Here is a 21477-nt window from a genome sequence, read left to right as displayed (position 1 = left end):
GGAGGTTAAGAAGTGGACATATCTTTTGGGGTCCACAGTTTAACATACTACAGTGAATTATGTAACCCCTGGTGGCTCAGAGGTAAAGAATCCACCTGCCAAAGCAAGAGATAAAGGAGAAGCAGGTTTGATCCCTGGGTTGGGAAGATCCCCTGGAGAAGGGAATGGCTACCCACTCCAGTGTTCTTGTCTGGAGAATCCCATGGACAGAGGAGCCTGGCGGGCTACAATCCACAGGGTTGCAAAGAGTAGGATAGTGCTGAGAGATAGCACACCTATGCACAATGCACAGTGGGTTATAGAAATAGAAGAAGGTATAAAACAAATACTTGTTTTCAGAATATATCATTCTGATTGATCCTCTCAGAAGGAGAGAATGTGAGTTCCCTGCTGTTTTTCTTTGTCAATGTCTCCATCATCCCTTCCCACCCTCCATCCTCTACTTCCTGTCCTTGCTTCTACTTGCTCACTTTTCTTTCTTTGTCTCCTCCCTCTCCTCTCTCTCTTTCTGTCTCCATCTGTCTTTTCTCCTCTTCTTTTTATTTGCCAATTCATTCTTGTCTTAGTGTTGTGTCCCTATGATGTGCTAGGAAAGGTGTTTCTGAATCATGACCATGCCCTTCCTGTGTCAGAGGCAGACCAGGAAAAGCTAAGCACCTCTTGTTTACAGGTTCCTGCATAGGAAGCTTTGGGTCCTCCCTGCCAAGTAGACTAAACATGAATATTCTACCCTGCAGTTCATGAGCTGTGTGGATAAGCCAGTGATCAAGGCTACTGGTCAGTTTCTGATGCCTCATGAAGCTCCATTAGTACCTGACAAGCTCAGCTTCACCCTGGCTGAGCTGGCAGCTGTGTCCTCTGACCCCCTCTTGACACTCTGATAGTTTTCCTTTCATCTACACATTTGTGAGAGCTTTCTTCCTTCTCAGCTGGAAAGGTCACCTCCCAAACATACTGCCTGGGATGAATTATGTGTCTATTGATTTGCACATTCTTGTCTTGACTGCAAATTTCAGGAGTTTAAGGGCAGCACCCCTGTTAAAAGAACAAAGAATCAGATAAAGGTAGTTTTGTAATACTAGCTAAAACCTTGCTCATTATGTCTATGCTGATCTTAGTTTACTTCCAGGATTATAGGAATATTGTTCACCACGTACCCAATGGGATATTTGCTTTGGCATCACCTGCAGATTTAATTTCTGAAATTAAAATTGTCTGTCTAACAAAAGAAGAATTTAATATAAAACATTTCATCAACTCCACATAAAAGATGACCTTTCTTCCTGAATATAATTTTTACTGTGTTTTCTGTGAACTGAAATCATAGTCTTTTAAAATTCTGGTAATTTAACTAATAATAAAGGGATATCTGTACAGATCACTGTTCTTCTGAGCTTTCAGAAAATGAGAAGAAAATATCAGTTGACTGTTATTCACACAGATACACATCAATATGCATATATTATTAGATTATAATTATTCTAATTTCTGCTTCAATTCCTGAATCTCTGTTGCTCCTTGGTGACTATGGTGACTACACTTAAGTAGTCTGTTCTTTAAAAAAATAGGAATATAATATAAAAAGTGTATATAAGTTCCACAGAATCATTTTCAAAAATGGGAAAGGAGTAGGCCAAGGCTTGTCACCCTGCTTATTTAACTTATATGCAGAGTACATCATGCAGAACGCCAGGCTGGATGAAGCACAAGCTGGAATCAAGATTGCAGGGAGAAATATCAATAACTTTACGTATGCAGATGACACCTCCCTTATGGCAGAAAGCAAAGAAGAACTAAAGAGCCTGTTGATGAAAGTGAAAGAGTAGAGTGAAAAAGCTGGCTTAAAACTCATTACTCAAAAAACTAAGATTGTGGCATCCAGCCCCATCACTTAATGGCAAATAGATGGGGGAACAATGGAAACAGTGACAGACTTTATTTTCTTGGACTCCAAAATCACTGCAGATGGTGACTGCAGCCATGAAATTAAAAGACGCTTCCTCCTTGGAACAAAAGCTATGACCAACCTAGACAGCTTATTTAGCTGAGACATTACTTTACCAACAAAGGTCCGTCTAGTCAAAGCTATGGTTTTTCCAGTAGTCATGTATGGATGTGAGAGTTGGACTATAAAGAAAGCTGAGCACAGAATTGATGTTTTTGGACTGTGGTGTTGGAGAAGACTCTTGAGAGTCCCTTGGACTGCAAGGAGATCCAACTAGTCTATCCTAAAGGACATCAGTCCTGAATGTTCATTGGCAGGACTGATGCTATAGCTGAATCTCCAATACTTTGGCCATCTGATATGAAGAACCGACTCATTGGAAAAGACCCTGATGCTGGGGAAGATTGAAGGCGGGAGGAGAAGGGGATGGCAGAGGATGAGATGGTTGAATGGCATCACTGACACGATGGGCATGAGTTTGAGTAGGCTCCAGGAGTTGTTGATGGACAGCAAAGCTACAGTCCATGGCGTTGCAAATAGTCAGACATGACTGAGTGACTGAACTGAGTCATTTTGCACTACAGCAGAAATTAGCGCAGCATCATAAATCAATTATACTTCCACAATGGCAAAAAGGATAAAAATAAACAAATAAAAATATAAGTTAAATTGTGAGACTGTAGTAATTGTAATGAAGTGTGAAAGTGGTTAGTCGCTCAGTTGTGTCTGACTCTTTGTGACCCCATGGACTGTAGCCTGTCAGGCTCCTCTGTCCATGGAATTCTGCAGTGAATTTAGTGATCTGTGATGAACTTGAGGGGGTAAAAATAAAATAAAGACCAAATCTGACCTTCATTGAGCCTGACCTCTGTGTTATCAGCTCTCCAGTTGTTGTTGTTATTGTTTAGTTGCTGAGTTAGTCAGACTCTTGCTACCCCATGGACTGTAGACTGCCAGTCTTCTGTCCATGGGCTTCTCCAGTCAAGAGTATTGGAGTGGGTTGCCATTTCCTCCTCCAGGGGATCTTCCTGACCCAGGGATCAAACTTGCATCTCCTATTTTGGCAGGCCAATGTTTCCCCACTGTGCCACCTGGGAAGCCCAACTATCTCCCACAGTTTGCTCATATTTTTGCCCGTTGAGTTGGTGATGCTGTCTAACCATCTCAACCACTGCTGCCTCTTTCTTTGTGTTCAGTCTTTCCCAGCATCAGGGTGATTGTGAGACCTACCCAATTACATGAATAGTGATTCATATAATTCATGATTCATATAATTCATTCATATAATGAATAGTGATTCACTGCTCTACATGAGAAGAAACACCAGGGTCTGGAATTAGCCAGACTTGGACCCCAAATTCCTCTCTGAGCCTTAGTTTCTATCTCTAAAGTATAAATAACCTAAATTTAGTACCTAGTTTCTAGGATTTATGTGACACTTAATAAAAATATATATATAATACTTATTATTTTTCTAATTATAACTATTGGTACAACTTTCTATATAAACAAATATAAATCTGTGTGACATCAGGATTTTTAACAAGTACTTGGGAGACTTATTCATATATTTATTCATTAGATAAACATTTATGCCTTGGTTTATTAGAATTTAGTAGCAATACTAGATAGCATATACATGGAAGATGGTCCATTTATATGTGTTGATTTTGAGGCCAGCTGTCCTGGGTGTTGTGTAATGTGAGAGTGACTTTGATATTCCTGTTGTTGTTGTTCAGCCACCAAGTTGTGTCTGACTCTTTGCAACCCCATGGACTGCAACACGCCAGGCTTTCCTGTCCCTCACCATCTCCTGGAGTTTTCCCAAGTTCATATCCATTGAATCTGTGATGCCATCCAACCATCTCAACCTCTGTCACCCTCTTCTTCTTCTGTCTTCAGTCTTTCCCAGCATCAGGGTCTTTTTCAATGAGTCAAGTTTTCTTTGCACCAGGTGGCCAAAGTATTGGAGCTTCAGCATCAGTCCTTCCAAAGAGTATTCATGGTTGATTTCTTTTATATGGACTGGTTGGATCTCCTTGCTGTCCAGAGGACTCTCAAGAGTCTTCTCCAGCACCACAGCTCAAAAGCATGAATTCTTCAATGCTCTGCCTTCTTTATGATCCAGCTCTCAAATCTGTACATGACTCCTGGAGAGACCAGAGCCTTGACTATATGGACCTTTTGTCAGCAAAGTGATGTATTTGCTGTTTAAAACACTTCTTTCCTGCCAAGAATCAATGATCTTCTAATTTCATGGCTACAGTCACCATCTGCAGTGATTTTAGAGCCCAAGAAGAGGAAATATGTCCCTACTTCCATCTTTTCCCCTACTACTTGCCTTGAAGTGATGGGACAAAATGCCATGATTTTAGTTTTTGTTTGTGTGTGTATTTTTTAATATTGCATTTTAAGCTGGCTTTTTTACTCTCCTCCTTCACCCTCATCAAGAGACTCATTATTTCCTCTTCACTTTCTGCCATTAGAGTGGTATCATATGCATGTCTGAGGTTGTTGATATTTCTCCTGGTGATCTTGATTCCAGCTTGTAATTCATCCAGTCTAGCATTTTGCAGGATGTGCTGTGTATAAATTAAATAAACAGGGTAACAATAAACAACCTTGTTGTACTCCTTTCTCAGTCCTGAACCAGTCAGTTTTTCCATGCAAGATTCTAATTGTTGCTTCTTGACCCGCATACAGGTTTCTCAATAGACGGGTAATATGGTCTGGTATTCACATCTCTCTAAGAATTTTCTCTAGTTTATTATGAGCCACACAGTCAAAGGGTTTAGCATAGTCAATGAAACAGAGGTAGATATTTTTCTGGAATTCAGTGAACGTTGGCAATTTGATCTCAGGTTCCTCTGCCTTTTCTAAACCCAGCTTAAACATCTGGAAATTCTCAGTCCATGTAATGCTGAAGCCTAGCTTGCTGAATTTTGAGCATAACCTTACTAGCATTGGGAATGAGTGAAATTGTCTGGTGGTTTGAACATTCTTTAGTATTTCCCTTCTTGGAAATTGGGATGGGGATTGACCTTTTCCAGTCCAGTGGTCACTTCTGGGTTTTCCAAATATGCTGACATATTCAGTGAAACACTTTAATAGTATCATAACTTAGGGTCCCATCACCTCTACTAGCTTTATTGGCAGCACTGCTTTCTAAGGCCTACTTGACTTCACACTCCAGAATGTGTCTGGCTTTAAGTGAAAGACTACATCGTCATGGTTATCCAGATCATTAAGATCTTTTTTTATACAGTTCTTCTGTGTATTCTTTTCATCTCTTCTTGATCTCTTCTGCTTCATTTAGGTCTTTACTATTTCTGTCCTTTATTGTGCCCGTCATTGGATAAAATGTTCCTTTGATATTTCCAATTTTCTTGAAGAGATCTCTAGTCTTACTCTTTCTGTTGTTTTCCTCTACTTCTTTGCATTGTTCATTGAAGAAGGCCTTCCTGTCTTTCCTTGCTGTTCTCTGGAACTCTGCATTTAGTTGGGTGTACCTTCCCCTTTCATCCTTTCTTTGTGCTTCTCTTCTTTCCTCAGCTATTTGTAAACCCTCCCCAGACAACCACTTTGTCTTCTTCCTTTTCTTTTTCTTTGGGATGGTTTTGTTTGCTGCTCCCTGCACAGTATTATGGACCTCTGTCTATATTTCTTCAGGCACTCTGTTTACTAGATCTAACCCCTTGAATCTATTTGTCGCCTCCACTGTATATTCATAGGGAATTTGATTTAAGTCGTACTTGACTGGTTTAGTGGTCTTCCCCAGTTTCTTTAGTTTAAGCCTGAATCTTGCTGAGGCTGATGATCTGAGCCACAGTCAACCCCAGGTCTTATTTTTACTGACTGTATTGCTACATCATCAGCAACAAAGAATGTAGTCAGTCAGATTTCGGTATTGACCATTTAGTGATATCCATGTGTAAAGTTGTCTCTTGTGTTGTTGGGAGAGAATGTTTGCAATGACCAGGGCATTCTCTTGGCAGAAATCTGTTAGCCTTTACCCTGCTTCATCTTGTACTCCAGGACCAAACTTGCCTGTTACCCCAGGTATCTTAACTTCCTGCCTCTGCATTCCAATCTCCTATGATGAATAGAATATAGTTTTTTGATGCTAGTTCTAGGAAGTCTTCTAGGTATTCATAGAACTCATCACCTTCAGCTTCTTTGGCATTGGTGGTTGGGCCATAGACTTGGATTACTGTGGTATTGAATGGTTTGCCTTGGAAATGAACTGAGATCATTCTGTCGTTTTTAAGGTTGCACCCAAGTACTGCATTTCAGACACTTTTTTTGATTATGAGGGCTACTCCATTCCTTCTATGGGATTCTTGCCCACAGTAGTAGACATAATGAATTAAATTCACTATTTTCCATCCATTTTAGTTCACTGATTCCTAAGGTGTCAATTATTTACTTTTGCCATCTCCTGCTTGACCACACCCAATTTACCTTGATTCATGGGCCTAGAATTCCAGGTTCCTATGCAATATTGTTTTTACAGCATCGGATTTTACTTTCATCACCAGACACATCCACAATTGAACATTGCTTCCGCTTTAGCCCAGCCACTTCATTTTGGGGCTATTGGTAACTCTCCTCTACTCTTTTCAGTAGCTTATTGGACACCTTCCAATCTAGGGGGCTCATCTTTCAGTGTTAGATCTTTTTACCTTTTTATACAGTTCATTGAGTTCTCATGTTTAAGATACTGGAGTGGTTTGCCATTCCCTCCTCCAGTGAATCATGTTTTGTCAGAACTCTCCACTATGACCCGTCTGTCTTGGGTGGCCCTACACAGCATGACTCATAACTTCATTGAGTTACACAAGCCCTTTGCCACGACAAGGCAGTGATCCATGAAGGGGATATTCCTAAGGCATAGCTATTCCATGTGAATGAATGTCCTATCTCTGCTCTTATCTGCTCCCTGGTTTTCCTTTTTTTTTTTCTACCTACGTATCTACTCTCTCCAGGAAGCCCTCTCTGACTCCCTAACACAGTTCTGTCTCTGTGCTCCCCAAACATCATGTAGCCTTCTTTCATAGAAGCCATCATAGTTGTAATTTTATATTTATTTAAATGGTGCTTGTTAAGTCTATCTTCTCCATCAGACTGGCTCTTAATCTCATGAAGGGCCATGTATGTTTTAATCCCAAGGTCTGTGAGTACAGAGTAGAGTACCTGTCACAGGGTAGCTGCTCCATAAATGTTTAATGGATGAGTGTGTTTACTAAAGAACAGTTCGTATTTTACTGGAGCAGGCACAGTGCTAAGTGCTTGACACATAGTGGATTGTAAAGACCCACAGATCCGTAGCAGGTCTCCTATGGGTTAGCAGTTCCAGTCTCTAGAAAACCATCCAAAAGCCAGTTTATGCTAGGTTGGTACCTGGCTAAGGGCTCTGAGTTTTCCTTGAAGGCGATGGGCCTTCAGAAAAGGTAATTAACATGTGACCAAAATTGGGGTCTGGCTGCTTGCCACTCAAAAGCCAATAAAGAGGCGCAACTCGTGAAAAGAAAAGTTTGCTTTATTTCAGAGGCCAGCAACCAGGACCAAGGGTAGACTTGTGTCCAGAGGTCAACTCCTCCACTGACAATCAGTGGGCAAGAGCTTTTAAAGGGGACTTTCAGGGGTGCACAGGCAGAGGAGGGGCTACATGTAGAAACAGCACAGTCAGCTCTGACAGTCATCTTCAAGTTGATCATGCCATGGTCTGATAGTGTCATCTCAGCTGTTTTGAGTACAGTTAACCTTTAGTTCCAGGGTCAATGTGATCCCACTTTGTTGAGGCCAGTTCTCAGAATTGTGGCAGCGTATGTCATGGCTACACTCTGGTTATCATGTAATTAACTTCTTCCACATGGTGGGGGTTTCAGTATCTATAAGACAGCTCACAGGACATGGCTCAGAATATTATCTGTAACACTTAAGGAGGAACTAAAGGCTCTTGACTTTGTTTAATGCCTAAACTATTGTTATTTTGTCCTGCTTGACTCTTTTCCTTTCCTTCTGCATTTTCTCACTTCTCTGATTAAGCTTACTCTTTGGGTAAAGTTCTTCTACAGGCAAAAGCAGGCCGATGACATGCGGTGAGAAGAACTGTAGGGTCCTGCTCCATTTCAAAGGCACAAGGCTATTTCAGGTTAGCTTCTTAGAATCATTAAAACATTGAACCAGGATGAAAATTCCTGAGGTGGGGAGTCCAGGGCATTAACTGGAGACATGGGTGAGGAACACAGTCTTTGAGGCTGCAAAGGAGCTCCAGGCAACAATGAAGCAAAGACAGTAGGAAAATTCACTCATAGGCCACCCCGCACCCTCCACCTCCCCCCAGCCATCTGCAGGCCACAGGAGGCAAAGCATGGCTCCTGCCATGCTGAGCAAGGTATGGTGGGAAGCAGAAGTCTCAACTGCAAAATGAAGACTCTGGCATCTGAACCAGGGCAAACATTCAAGGTTGAGAAGGTAACAACGCTGAGAGTTAACAAATTGGGCTGAACCCACTTGAATCCCAGCTGTGGAGACTCCAGAGTTTCTCTCGAGCCCTGCTTCTCACAATCTAGGCAACAAGAGCAACACCTGGAGCTTGTTAAAAACCCAGGATTGGAGAAGCCCTGCTTCTCAAAACCCGAGATTCATGCACAGCACCTGGGGCTTGTTAAAATCACAGCCTCTTTGGTTTCACCCAGAGCCTCTGCATCTTATGAAATGCCCAGCAAAGTTGGTCACTCATTCCTGGGGGGGCATGAAAGCCAAATTCAGCCTACAGGTGAGTCCCTGATGTGAGAAAGAAACTGAGAGTGAACTTGGTGTGTGAGGAAAGGATGGCAGTTGCAACGAGGGAAGCCTGCTACTTGTCCTCTTTCTGTTAGAGTGCAGGCTTTCTGGGAATCGTTGGTTCTAGAGGGAGGAACCTGCTGCTTTCTCACGCTCGCCAGCGTGTTCACTAGCTGCCCCTTGGTCCTTCCTGACCCAGCATGTCTTTGCATTTCCAGCAGATACCAGGCTGAAGAGAGAGGTGTTTTGAAGTGATGGACTTTTTCAGTGATGAGGATTCCTCTGAAGATGTTTTCTTCTGAGCTGGGGAATGTAGGTATGGATGCAATGTTTTGAGCCATTTTAGAAGCTGCTCTTCTGAGCCTGGTTTGAGGCTCAGACCTGTGGCATGTGGCCAGGGAGTTTATTTCTATGTGTGTTCTTTTGAGGCTGTGTCTTCCTTAAGGGTGTGTTGTTCAGGGCTCAGAGTGCTGTGCCTAGGCAGGAGCATTTCACTTTGTCTGTGGCTGCAGAAATAAACCACCTCAACTATCAGTGATTGAGAAGACGAGTCACTCCAGTTCTGCAGCCGGGGATGGTCTCGGCTGAGTGGTTCTGCTGCCATCGGCAGCAGGGGTGTGAGGTTCCAGAGAGGCTTGGCTGAGAGGGTTGGGGTCTGGCTGGGCTCTTCTCTTTGCACATGGTTTCCTATCCCCCAGGCATTCCTGTTAGAGCCTGGTAGCTGGATTCCAAGCAGGAGACTCTCACAAGGAAGGGGCGCAGTGAGGAAAGGGTTTTCCAGACTATTTGCATCACACATGCCAATGGTGCATGAACAAAAAAGCCACCTCCATAAGAGGGGATGTCACAGGGCATGGAGCTTAGGAAGTATGGTCTGCGGGGCCCCCAGGGCCACTGTTGCTCCCCTGTCTCAGATGGAGGGGCAAAGATGGAAAGAGAAATGAAAGTTTAGTCACCTGTGTGAGTGGATGTGTGTATTTACATGACCAAGGGTGTATGTGCAGTATTCCTGGAAACTTTTGGGGACTCACCTGTGTTTTTCACAGAGATTCCTTTTATGTAGGAATTGTCATTTTACTGAACAGTCATTTGGTCTCAGGGTTATGGGAGAACAGTGAGGCAGGAGGGGACTTCCAGCAGACTCACGAGTCTGTCAGTACCAAGATCAGGCTGAGATCAGACGCTATAGCTTGATTACATCAAATCAATGAAGTCAGGAGCATAGAAAGACTAGATACTGGGTCAAGGATTGTGTTCTGACAACACCCTAGAAAATAAGCAAGAGATGTAGACTATTCTGTTTATTTTCCCTAAAATATTATGCAGTCTCCTTTTTTCTTTGCTGTTTCTTTGTCTCATTTACTTATTTCAAGTTTTCCACTTATAGTAGGGTTACTGTGTATTGAGCCAGGAAGATAGTGTGGATAAAATTAAATCAATGTGCTCCTCTTGTGAAATTTAGTTGGGACCCGCCCCCCCCCCCCCCCCGGCGCTTTCCTTAGGGCTTTAAATAAGTTTAACTTTGAATGATTTAATTAATGTGAAAATAAATCCACCTTCTGTGGTTCTTGATCTTAAAACCAGTGAGTTTCCAAAGTCTTGCCATGGCTAGAAAATAGATGCTGTGAGGGAAACAGGTAGTGCGGTTTTCATTCTACAAGTAAATGAAAGGGAAATAAGACCACTCCAGCCTGTACTTGTTCATGTTTCCATGACTTACTGAGATTTGTGGAGTTGGGATTCAATGCCCGCTCTTCTGATTCTGAGTCCAATTTGATTCTTGAAGGACCATTGGATCATTTAAGGCTGAACCATACTAAAGAGGTAGCTAAAGATTTCCTAGGAACTTATACTCTCAAGTCTGTTCATCTAATGCTCTTCATAAACAGCTTTACACTCATGTTAGGGTCAGTTTACCTATGATCTCTACATAAACTTACTTTTTGAGTGGAAAGTCAGTTCCATAATGGATCCTTACTAAATGCAGGAAGGTTCTTAGAATGATAATCACAGGTCATAACTTACATGATTAGGGATGCAGAATATGGCATAATGATTGACCTTAGGCATGGTGCTATTTCTTCTCATATGACTATATTAAGTTGCTAGGTCACGTTTGACTCTTTGTGACTCCATGCACTATATAGCCTGCCAGGCTCCTCTGTCCATGGGCTTCTCCAGGCAAGAATACTGGAGTGGGTTCCCATTCCCTCCTCCAGGAGATCTTAGCGACCCAGGGATCGAATCCTTAGTCTATTACAGGTAGTTTCTTCACCATCTGAGCCACGAGGGAAAGCCCTATTTCTTCTAAGGCTCTGTTTTTTCCCTGGCATAATGGAAGTGGTAGCAGCTGGCACACAGGTTGTTAAGAAAGAACGACCTTTCATTTCTCAGTGAATGAAAGAAAGAACCTATGTCAAGCAGAGTCTAGTCCATAGTAAGTACGGGAATGATCACTTATTATCTCAGTGATGATAAAGATGCTTTGTCCCTGGTCTAGTTCCCCAGAGGCACAAGGGATGCTGTGGTCATCATATTATCGCTAAGATCTGTAACTCAGATTTCTCTGTGAAATGTCATTTGTCCGCCACGCATCTGCCTGACAGAATGAAGTAAAGATTTAGCAATGTGTGTTGGCATTAGAATTTTTTACCTTTTTCTTATTCTTTTTTTTTTTTTGATTGACACAAAAGAGCAAGCATCCAGTCCACTAAAACAAAGAAAAACTATTATTGGTATTTTTATTTCCAAATGTTCCAGCAGTGCCCCGCAAGCAATGACCTTTTCATTTAACTCTGTTTAGGGTTCGATGCCTATTTTACATCCCGCACTCTTGAAAACAATCGAAGAAATGTGTGGTTTGCCGAATACTGGGAGGAAAACTTCAACTGCAAGCTGACGATTAGTGGGTCAAAGAAAGAAGACACAGATCGCAAATGCACAGGTAATCTCATTCTCGTTGTCCTTCTCCTGTTACTCTACGTGGCCAGCATTGAAATTTCTGTAGAGCTGACAGAAGGAAGCTTGGCTGGAGACAAATTGAAAAAGTAAATTGAATCTTACTAGATTATTCAGAAAATGGAACAGGAGCATGAGTCTTGCAGGACAAAAACACTACGGACAAGAATGTATTCTTTTCGGCCTGTCCATCTAGTGATAATTGACATTTTCATTGATTCTTTGAATTCAAAAGGGGTCATGTTGCCTTGAATGCTTTCACTGATAAATATTAGTTTATGTTGTAGCCAGGAGTATAAAGTCATTTTCACAGAGGCTTAAATCTCTTACCAATTCCATATCAGCATCAGAATGAATGGTCAGCAGAGACATGACTAAAAATGCTAAAATAACATATTTGATGAAGGAAACAAAGTGTATGTTGGGGTCAGAGTAATGAGGATTTCAGTGGATTTTCATAATGTCCAAATTGAGTTACCTGCTATTTAAAATATGCTTTAAGATACTAAGCCTCATATATAACCTTATATAAGTATTCTAAATAAGAAACACAAGTGTTTACCATTTATTTATGTGTAGTCCATAATCAAAAAGCAGAATCACATATTTATTCATGGATTCATTCATAAATACGTATTCAGTGACTCCTTTCTACTCATCACTGTGCTAGGTCCTCCTGATCCAATGGGAAGTAAACCAAGTAAGTAAACCATGCTTTCATGCTGCTAGAGAAAGTAGGGGGGAAAATCTACATTATTCCAGTGACCTTTCTATGAATACATAATTATATACTGTAATAAATATTCTGAGAGTGTATGGGCATATAATCAAGGAATTTTACTCATCTTAAAGGTAGAAGCTTTCTCAAAAGATGAGTAGACACTGGCTGGTTAGGAATGGAGAAGAACAGGCTGGAGAGTTTCTGAGAGAGGAAGAGCATGGCACAGGGCTCATAGCAAGAAAAATGATGATGCCTCAGAGGACTTGAAAAGCAGAAAAACATGCTCTAAAGAGAATAGGATGCATGTGTGAGTCAAAGCTGGATGTATAAAGATATGGACAAAGGAATAAGCTGTGATGGGACATGTGTGGATTTGGGTCTTTATCCTTCGGATACTGGAAATCGGGGGAGATCTTGCACCAGGGTGTAGCCTATCCTGCCGTCTTACCACCTAGCCCTGTATTACATAACATTCACCGATTTTATGCTTAAGTGGGCTTCAACATTTGCAAAGATGACCTTGAGGTAGCACAAACACTGAAATGTCTTTAGTATGATCAAGAAAGAGACCTTCATATTGTATATACTCATGAGGAGTCTTTCTCTGCAATGTAGGTCTTTGAATATTGGCCATCCAGATATTATAGATTCACCCATTCAGCAAACATCTCACACGCTAGTAAAGTAATGCTCAAAATTCTCCAAGCCAGGCTTCAGCAATACGTGAACCGTGAACTTCCTGATGTTCAAGCTGGTTTTAGAAAAGGCAGAGGAACCAGAGATCAAATAGCCAACATCTGCTGGATCACAGAAAAAGCAAGAGAGTTCCAGAAAAACATCTATTTCTGCTTTATTGACTATGCCAAAGCCTTTGACTGTGTGGATCACAATAAACTGTGGAAAATTCTGAAAGAGATGGGAATACCAGACCACCTGACCTGCCTCTTGAGAAATTTGTATGCAGGTCAGGAAGCAACAGTTATAACTGGACATGGAACAACAGACTGGTTCCAAATAGGAAAAGGAATTCGTCAAGGCTGTATATTGTCACCCTGCTTATTTAACTTATATGCAGAGTACATCATGGGAAGTGCTGGACTGGCAGAAACACAAGCTGGAATCAAGATTGCCAGGAGAAATATCAATAACCTCAGATATGCAGATGACACCACCCTTATGGCAGAAAGTGAAGAGGAACTCAAAAGCCTCTTGATGAAAGTGAAAGTGGAGAGTGAAAAAGTTGGCTTAAAGCTCAACATTCAGAAAATGAAGATCATGGCATCCGGTCCCACCACTTCATGGGAAATAGACGGGGAAACAGTGGGAACGGTGTCAGACTTTATTTTTTGGGGCTCCAAAATCACTACAGATGGTGACTGCAGCCATGAAATTAAAAGACGCTTACTCCTTGGAAGGCAAGTTATAACCAACCTAGATAGCATATTCAAAAGCAGAGACATTACTTTGCCAACAAAGGTCTGTCTAGTCAAGGCTATGGTTTTTCCTGTGGTCATGTATGGATGTGAGAGTTGGACTGTGAAGAAGGCTGAGCACTGAAGAATTGATGCTTTTGAACTGTGGTGTTGGAGAAGACTCTTGAGAGTCCCATGGACTGCAAGGAGATCCAACCAGTCCATTGTGAAGGAGATCAGCCCTGGGATTTCTTTGGAAGGAATGATGCTAAAGCTGAAACTCCAGTACTTTGGCCACCTCATGCAAAGAGTTGACTCATTGGAAAAGACTCTGATGCTGGGAGGGATTGGGGGCAGGAGGAGAAGGGGACGATAGAGGATGAGATAGCTGGATGGCATCACCAACTCGATGGACGTGAGTCTGAGTAACTCTGGAAGTTGGTGATGGACAGGGAGGCCTGGCGTGCTGCGATTCATGGGGTCACAAAGAGTCAGACACGACTGAGCAACTGATCTGATCTGAATGTATATTGAGCACAGTACTAAAATACCATGAATGGTGTGAGGATGCTGAAATTTAGACCTTTACTTCAAGGAGTGTTCTTTGTGTGTGTGTGTGTGTATGTATGCATGTGAAGAATGTGTGTGTATGTATGCATTTGAAGAAGGGGAGATAAGATATAAAGAGACATGAGTTACAATAATGATTTGAAAAATCTGTACAATACACAACTGAATGTGTGACTCAGTTACCTAGAATATCAGATTAACCACATTCTCTAGACCATAGTGTATAACAACAGTGTTGTCAGTAATAGGATCCTTATAACGTTGTAGGGGGTTGGGGAGAAAAAAAATTAATTCAATGTTGACTAGACCTGGGTGACACAAAGCTTTCAAGTGGAAACCGAAAAATTAGTTTGACATGTGGATAATTTGTCTCTATGACAGGGGACATCCAAATGTGCTGGAAGTATCCAAATGATTGATGACAGTTTTCTGGCTCTTTCTGACATTTGATGTTTTGTAGAGTCTGAAAGGGGGACTGAATGCTCTAATGGCCATTAGGATCATTCTCAGGCCCATCTCCAGTCTGTATAGATACTCTAACCAGACTGTTTTGTCTGCAGTCATATTTTAGTGCTGATTATCGAGAGTTTAAGTTTATAAAAACATGCAAGCTCATTATCCAAACCACTACTTTCAGAAATAGAAGCAGCAGTGTTTGTGTTCTCATATCATGCTTCCTCCATGCGAAGAGTCCATGATCACATCTGCTAAATTACCTGTGACCCCAAATTATGTAAATATCTTCTGTTTTCTTACTTCCCACTTCCCTTGCAGTAGCAGCTGCCATCCTACCTGAAGGTAGATGTTACCACTATCAGTGTGTCTTTCGTTCTTCCCATTATTGGCTATAAGAACATGGCTGGTCTGTGCTTGTTATTATTTCTTATACTTTCTTTGCCCAAATTCAACTAAACTTGTATTTTCTTTGAAAGTATCCCCAAAATACTATTTCAAAAATCCTGACACTTTGGAACTTGGAAAAATGGGGGAAAGGACAGACTGAGATTTGCTAGATCACAGGGAAAGAAAACATGGAGAGAAATGACATAATAAATGTATTAATGAGAATTCTTGCATTGAGAAATTGTTTTAATTAAAGAAAAGAGTGGATGGGAGTGCCATCCACTTAAGTGCCATTGGTGCACTTAAGGATATGGGGTGATGTGAGGCAAAACTTGTGTTGGTATCAGATTTTGAAGCATCAAGAGAATGGGCACGTGGGGAAGAAGCAACCAGAGGTGGAAGCAGGCTGAATCATCTGGCAGTGCAGAGAGTGTAGTTAGTAGATGTCTTGACCTGAGGACTGCAGAAAACAGCCCCCTTCGAATATCTGTCTGTGACTGGTCTCTGCTGAAAAAGAAGAAAGTCTTGAAATATCCATTCCTAGTATTTGGACACAAACTAGCATGCACACCTTTTTTTTTCTGGAATATATATTCTCTTTAGCCATCAGTTCAGTTCAGTCGCTCAGTCATGTCCGACTCTTTGTGACCCCATGAATCACAGCACACCAGGTCTCCCTGTCGATCACCAACTCCCGGAGTTCACTCACACTCACATCCATTGAGTCGGTGATGCCATCCAGCCATCTCATCCTCTGTCATCCCCTTCTCCTCCTGCCCCCAATCCCTCCCAGCATCAGAGTCTTTTCCAATGAGTCAACTCTTCGCATGAGGTGGCCAAAGTATTGGAGTTTCAGCTTTAGCATCAGTGCTTCCAAAGAACACCCAGGACTGATCTCCTTTAGCCATCATGAGCTACTTATTATCTATTAGTTCCAAGTAGTCTTGGATCATTCAAGATCATTACATAAGTTATGAGGTGTGGTATCCATAACTATTTAGAGAGAGCAAGTCCCTGAGATCAGGGGAAAACAGTGAGATCTAAAAGACCCAAGATGGTACAAAGTCACAAAAAGGAGAATAATTGTTAAACAAGAAATTATCATTAAAAAAAAAACTGTGTATGCTTTATAATTTAATGTGCTGTTACTTGTGCATAGATTCTTTTTTTTAATTTAAATGTATTTATTTTTTTTAATTTTATTTTATTTTTAAACTTTACATAATTGTATTAGTTTTGCCAAATATCAAAATGAATCCATCACAGGTATACATGTGCATAGATTCTTATAGGAACTTACGTGAACAACCATATAATTTCTATTCCTGTAAATTTTCCGTATGCACTTAAAGTCACCTTCAAACAAGGAAAGCTACCACATTCCTCAGTGTTTTAACAAATCCCAACTTTCCCTGATACCCAGTTCCAAGATCTCTCAACACTGAGAACTGGACATTCTTCATGCCGCCTTCCCCAGAGGTTGCCTAATTGTTACTGATATAAATTAAGACTCGCCAGGGACCGATGCTGCTTGTTGGTTGCCTTGGCTGCCCTTCCCCAAGGGGTCATGTCCTTGAGATTTGTTGGTGTTTTAAGCTGTCACAGAAAGCACAAACTCTACCTGACAGGTACTAATGCCATTCACGCTACTTCGTGGAAGAGTTCCGTCTCCTTATGCATGCAGTGGCAGCTACACACGTCATAGAGGAGGTCATTTTAGATAGTTCATTATAGATTATGTGTCACATATGAAAAGAAAGAGCGGATGTGATATGTTTTTCAGGTTAAATGTATACTCTGCCACCCCCGCCCCACTGGGTAAGTGTTCACCCTTAATGCTCACCAGTATGTTGCTGACGTAGAGACCAAGCCAGTGTATGATCTCTTTGGGAACAGTATGTTTTTGTGGAGATACCAAGGTCAAAAGAAGTAGGAAAACACATAAAGTGATGTGTCTGCAGAAGAGATTGAGGCCATCTTGACATCAGAAAAATCACTCTACCAAAATGGTTGTGAAACTGTCTGTCATGAAAGAGGCTAGGACTGTGTTCCAGGGCTCTATCTTCACATCCCTGTGGGAGATTGGAAAATATTGCTTAACCTCTCAAAGCTTTTCCTCATCTTTGAGATGGGAATAAGAAAAGTTTACTTCCAAAGTTATTGTGGGGATTAAATTAGATCACTCAAACAGGGGATCTAAAATGATATCATTACGTAGTAATAGCTCAGTGATGGCAAGTGTCTGCTGTTCTGGGCTGAAAGCAGTTACCTGGGATGTAGGGGTGGCAGGTCATGAAGATCCTACTGCCTTATGTCAGTCCTATGGAAAATCAGCATGCATATCAAATTCTAACAGGAAAATAAAGTCAAGGATTTGAATAAGCATGTATGTATACACAGGAGATTCTCACTGGAGTGCACATTGCACAGCAATGTACAGAGGCATTGAACAGTTTGTAGGCAGGCAACATTAAACTTTGTTACAAATGGAATGATGGAATGAGGCTCAAAGATTATTTAATTTCAGCGCCAGAAGGACTTCCCTGGTGACTCAGATGGTAAAGAATCTACCTTCAATGAAGGAGACTCGGGTTCAATCCCTGGGTTGGGAAGATTCCCCTAGAGATGGGAATGGCAACCCACTCCAGTATTCTTGCCTGGAGAATTCCATGGACAGAGGAGCCTGGAGGGTTACAGTCCACTGGGTTGCAAAGAGTCAGACATGACTGAGTGACTAACGCACACACACATGCACACACTCACTGGTAGAGTGTCCCCAACCATTTTTGGACTTTGGACTTGCTGAACACCTCCTGCCTCAACTTTTGTACCATTTATCCCTGACGCACCATATCCCTATGTGGTTAGTAGCATCCCCAAGGTCTTTGCTTGTAAACCCATTATTTAAAGTCAGAAGGTCCTGAAAATCTGAATGTGCTTGCCTGTGGCAGTCCATAAAAATTATCACTGTGTCATATTTTAAGGCTCACACAGACATTTGTCTAACTAACATTATCGTCCTGCCAAATGTCACTTTGTAAATACTGATTCATCAGAATTATCTCTGTTGAAAAGAAGGAACTCAGCATTTAGAAATCCATCATCCCATGAAGGGATAATTTGACTTTCAGAGATTTGTTCTTCTTTTGAGATGACAGAGGAAGAATAAATTGGTGACATATTTTTTGTTTTGTTTTGTGGCAAAAATATAATGTATTCCAATTTCAATTGGAATACAATTGAAATGTATTCCATGTCTGGAATTCAGTTGGACGTGACTGCAGCAACTTAGCCCACACACACATTTTCAAGTCACACAATAGGCAAATTCAGTTTTGATCTGAGTCACTAATCAACCAATATTTACTGTGGATGTATATCAGGGACCAGAGAGTATCCTTTGGTAAATGCCCATGTTTTGGGAGGCCAGTATCATTAAGCTGTGTTTACACCTTACTTGTCAAAATTAATAGTTTAAGTAAAGGCCACTCTATTGGGAGTGGGAGGTGGCAAAACCCTATTAAGAAGTGCTGTTAGTGAAAATGGATTAAAGATCTAAATGTAAGATCAAAAACTCCTAGAGGAAAACATAGGCAAAACACTCACTGACATAAATCACCACAGGATCCTTTATGACCCACCTCCCAGAGTAATGGAAATAAAAGCAAAAATAAACAAATGGGGCCTGATTAAACTTAAAAGCTTTTTCAAAACAAAGGAAACTATAAGCAAGGTGAAAGACAGCCTCCAGAATGGAAGAAAATAATAGCAAATGAAGCAACTGACAAAGAATTAATCTCAAAAATATATAAGCAGCTCATGCAGCTCAATACCAGAAAAATAAACAACCCAATCAAAAAATGGGCTAAAGAACCAAGCAGACATTTCTCCAAAGAAGACACACAGATGGCTAACAAACACATGAAAAGATGCTCAACATCATTCATTATCAGAGAAATGCAAATCAAAACCACAATGAGGTACCATCTCATGCCAGTCAGGATGGCTGCTATCCAAAAGTCTACAAGCAATAAATGCTGGAGAGGGTACAGAGAAAAGGGAACCCTCTTACACCGTTGGTGGGAACGCAAACTAGTTCAGCCACTATGGAGAACAGTGTGGAGATTCCTTAAAAAACTGGAAATAGAACTGCCTTATGATCCAGCAATCCTCCTATTGGGCATACACACTGAGGAAACCATAATTGAAAGAGACACGTGTACCCCAATGTTCATCGCAGCATTGTTTATAATAGCCAGGACATGGAAGCAACCTAGATGTCCATTGGCAGACGAATGGATAAGAAAGCTGTGGTACATATACACAATGGAATATTACTCAGCTATTAAAAAGAATGTATTTGAGTCAGTTCTAACGAGGTGGATGAAACTGGAGCCTATTATACAGAGTGAAGTAAGTCAGAAAGAAAAACACCAATACAGTGTACTAATGCATATATATGGAATTTAGAACGATGACACTATATGCAAGACAGCAAAAGAATCACAGATATAAAGAACAGTCTTTTGGACTCTGGGGGAGAAGGCGAGGGTGGAATGATTTGAGAGAATAGTATTGAGCCATGCATATTACCATATATGAAATAGATCACCAGTCCAAGTTTGATGCATGAAACAGGGCACTCAAAGCTGGTGCACTGGGACAACCCTAAGGGATGGGATGGGGAGGAGGTGGGAGGGGGTTTCAGGATGGGGGACACATGTACACCCACGGCTGATTCATGTCAGTGTATGGCAAAAACCACTACAATGTTGTAAAGAAATTAGCCTCAAAAAAAAAAAAAAAAAAATACTGGAGTGGGTAACCATTCCCTTCTCCAGGGGATCTTCCCAGCCCAGGAATCAAACCCAGGCCTCCTGCATTGTTGGCAGATTCTTTGCTGTCTGAGCCACCAGGGAAGCCTATTCCAATATAAAATAAAAAGTTAAAAAAATAAAATTTTCTTCCCATGTGTTAAAAAAAATGATATTAGTGAGAACAAAGCAAGCATTTCTCAAGTCTTTTGTTTTTACCTGAGACCTGGGCCCAGGAGAGACTATATAATTTGTTAACTATCAGGACAAAGGAGTTACACTAAAGTAAGTTAAATTCTCTGAGACTATACAGGCATGGCGGAGAAGGCAATGGCACCCCACTCCAGTTCTCTTGCCTGGAAAACCCCATGGATGGAGGAGCCTGGTAGGCTGCAGTCCATGGGATCACGAAGAGTCGGACGCAACTGAGCAACTTCATGTTCACTTTTCACTTTCATGCACTGGAGAAAGAAATGGCAACCCACTCCATTGTTCTTACCTGGAGAATCCCAGGGACGGTGGTGCCTGGTGGGCTGCTGTCTATGGGATCACATGACTGAAGTGTTGGACATGACTGAAGCGACTTAGCAGCAGCAGCATATAGGCATGGGGAGAGGAAGGATTCACTCTACTAATTAGTTTTCCCTGTCATTTTATTATTCTATTCTGAATTGACCTTTAATAGTTATATAGATGTTATATTGTGATTCCTCATGTATTCAGCATGATTAAGGGATCCACATCAAAATGCTATAGACAAATAGTCTTACTCCTTGTTGCTCTAAGACTTTTTGAAGCCATTTTGATGAGAAGTAAAGTAAAATGTATTTTTATTCCCTTTTGCCTTGTTAAACTAAGGTTCGATGCAGATTAATTGTGATTTAATCTGCATAGAACATCCATTATGGATTGGATTGTGTGTTAATATGGTTCTTGGTTAAATTTTTAATTCTCTTCCTCTTCTCTGAACATCAACATCTTGTTTGATGTCTGTCTTGCTACCATCACCCCTAAGTCTTCCCCTACCTCCCTCCACAGTGATTGGTTTCTATCTGTGTGGAAACTGGAAGTATGAACCAGATTATTATAATTTTTACATGTTGACATTGTTTTTAAAATGAATATTAAATATGTATTAAGTGTCTCAGAATCATCTCAGAATGGCTTTGTGGATATAGGACAGCATTTTATAGCAACTCTTTGGGTGAATTAACTAATAAAATTTAGCTAGATGAAATGGTAATCACTATAGTATTACCCAAATTAGAATTACCTGAATGTCACATCTGAAGTCATCATTGTTCTTGGAAAACATATTTTAAATACTTTTTGGAATAGAAGTGTTGAATAAAAATCCCACGTTCATAAAAGATGATTATAGGTATGACTTTGGGTCCCTGTATGTACTAGGTGACAGAAAGACTT

At 41.1% G+C, this 21477-nt stretch overlaps 1 protein-coding gene across 4 annotated transcripts in view; it reads left to right on the top strand.

The window, feature by feature from the left end:
* GRM7 (glutamate metabotropic receptor 7) overlaps positions 1 to 21477 on the top strand; it is a 939830-nt gene that overhangs the window by 577404 nt on the left and 340949 nt on the right. For all 4 annotated transcript variants that reach the window (XM_086366610.1, XM_086366609.1, XM_086366608.1 and 1 more), the window contains exon 5: positions 11538 to 11678. In XM_086366610.1, coding sequence (XP_086222736.1) covers positions 11538 to 11678 — 141 coding nt within the window. The remainder of the gene's footprint in view (positions 1 to 11537; positions 11679 to 21477) is intronic.

The sequence above is a fragment of the Bos grunniens genome, chromosome 22, assembly GCF_055505025.1.
Source record: "Bos grunniens cultivar Pamir isolate PY7600 chromosome 22, Bosgru_T2T1.0, whole genome shotgun sequence".
Classification (NCBI taxonomy): Eukaryota; Metazoa; Chordata; class Mammalia; order Artiodactyla; family Bovidae; genus Bos; species Bos grunniens.
Note: the sequence above shows the minus strand (reverse complement) of the source record. Positions and strands in the feature narration are given on the sequence as shown.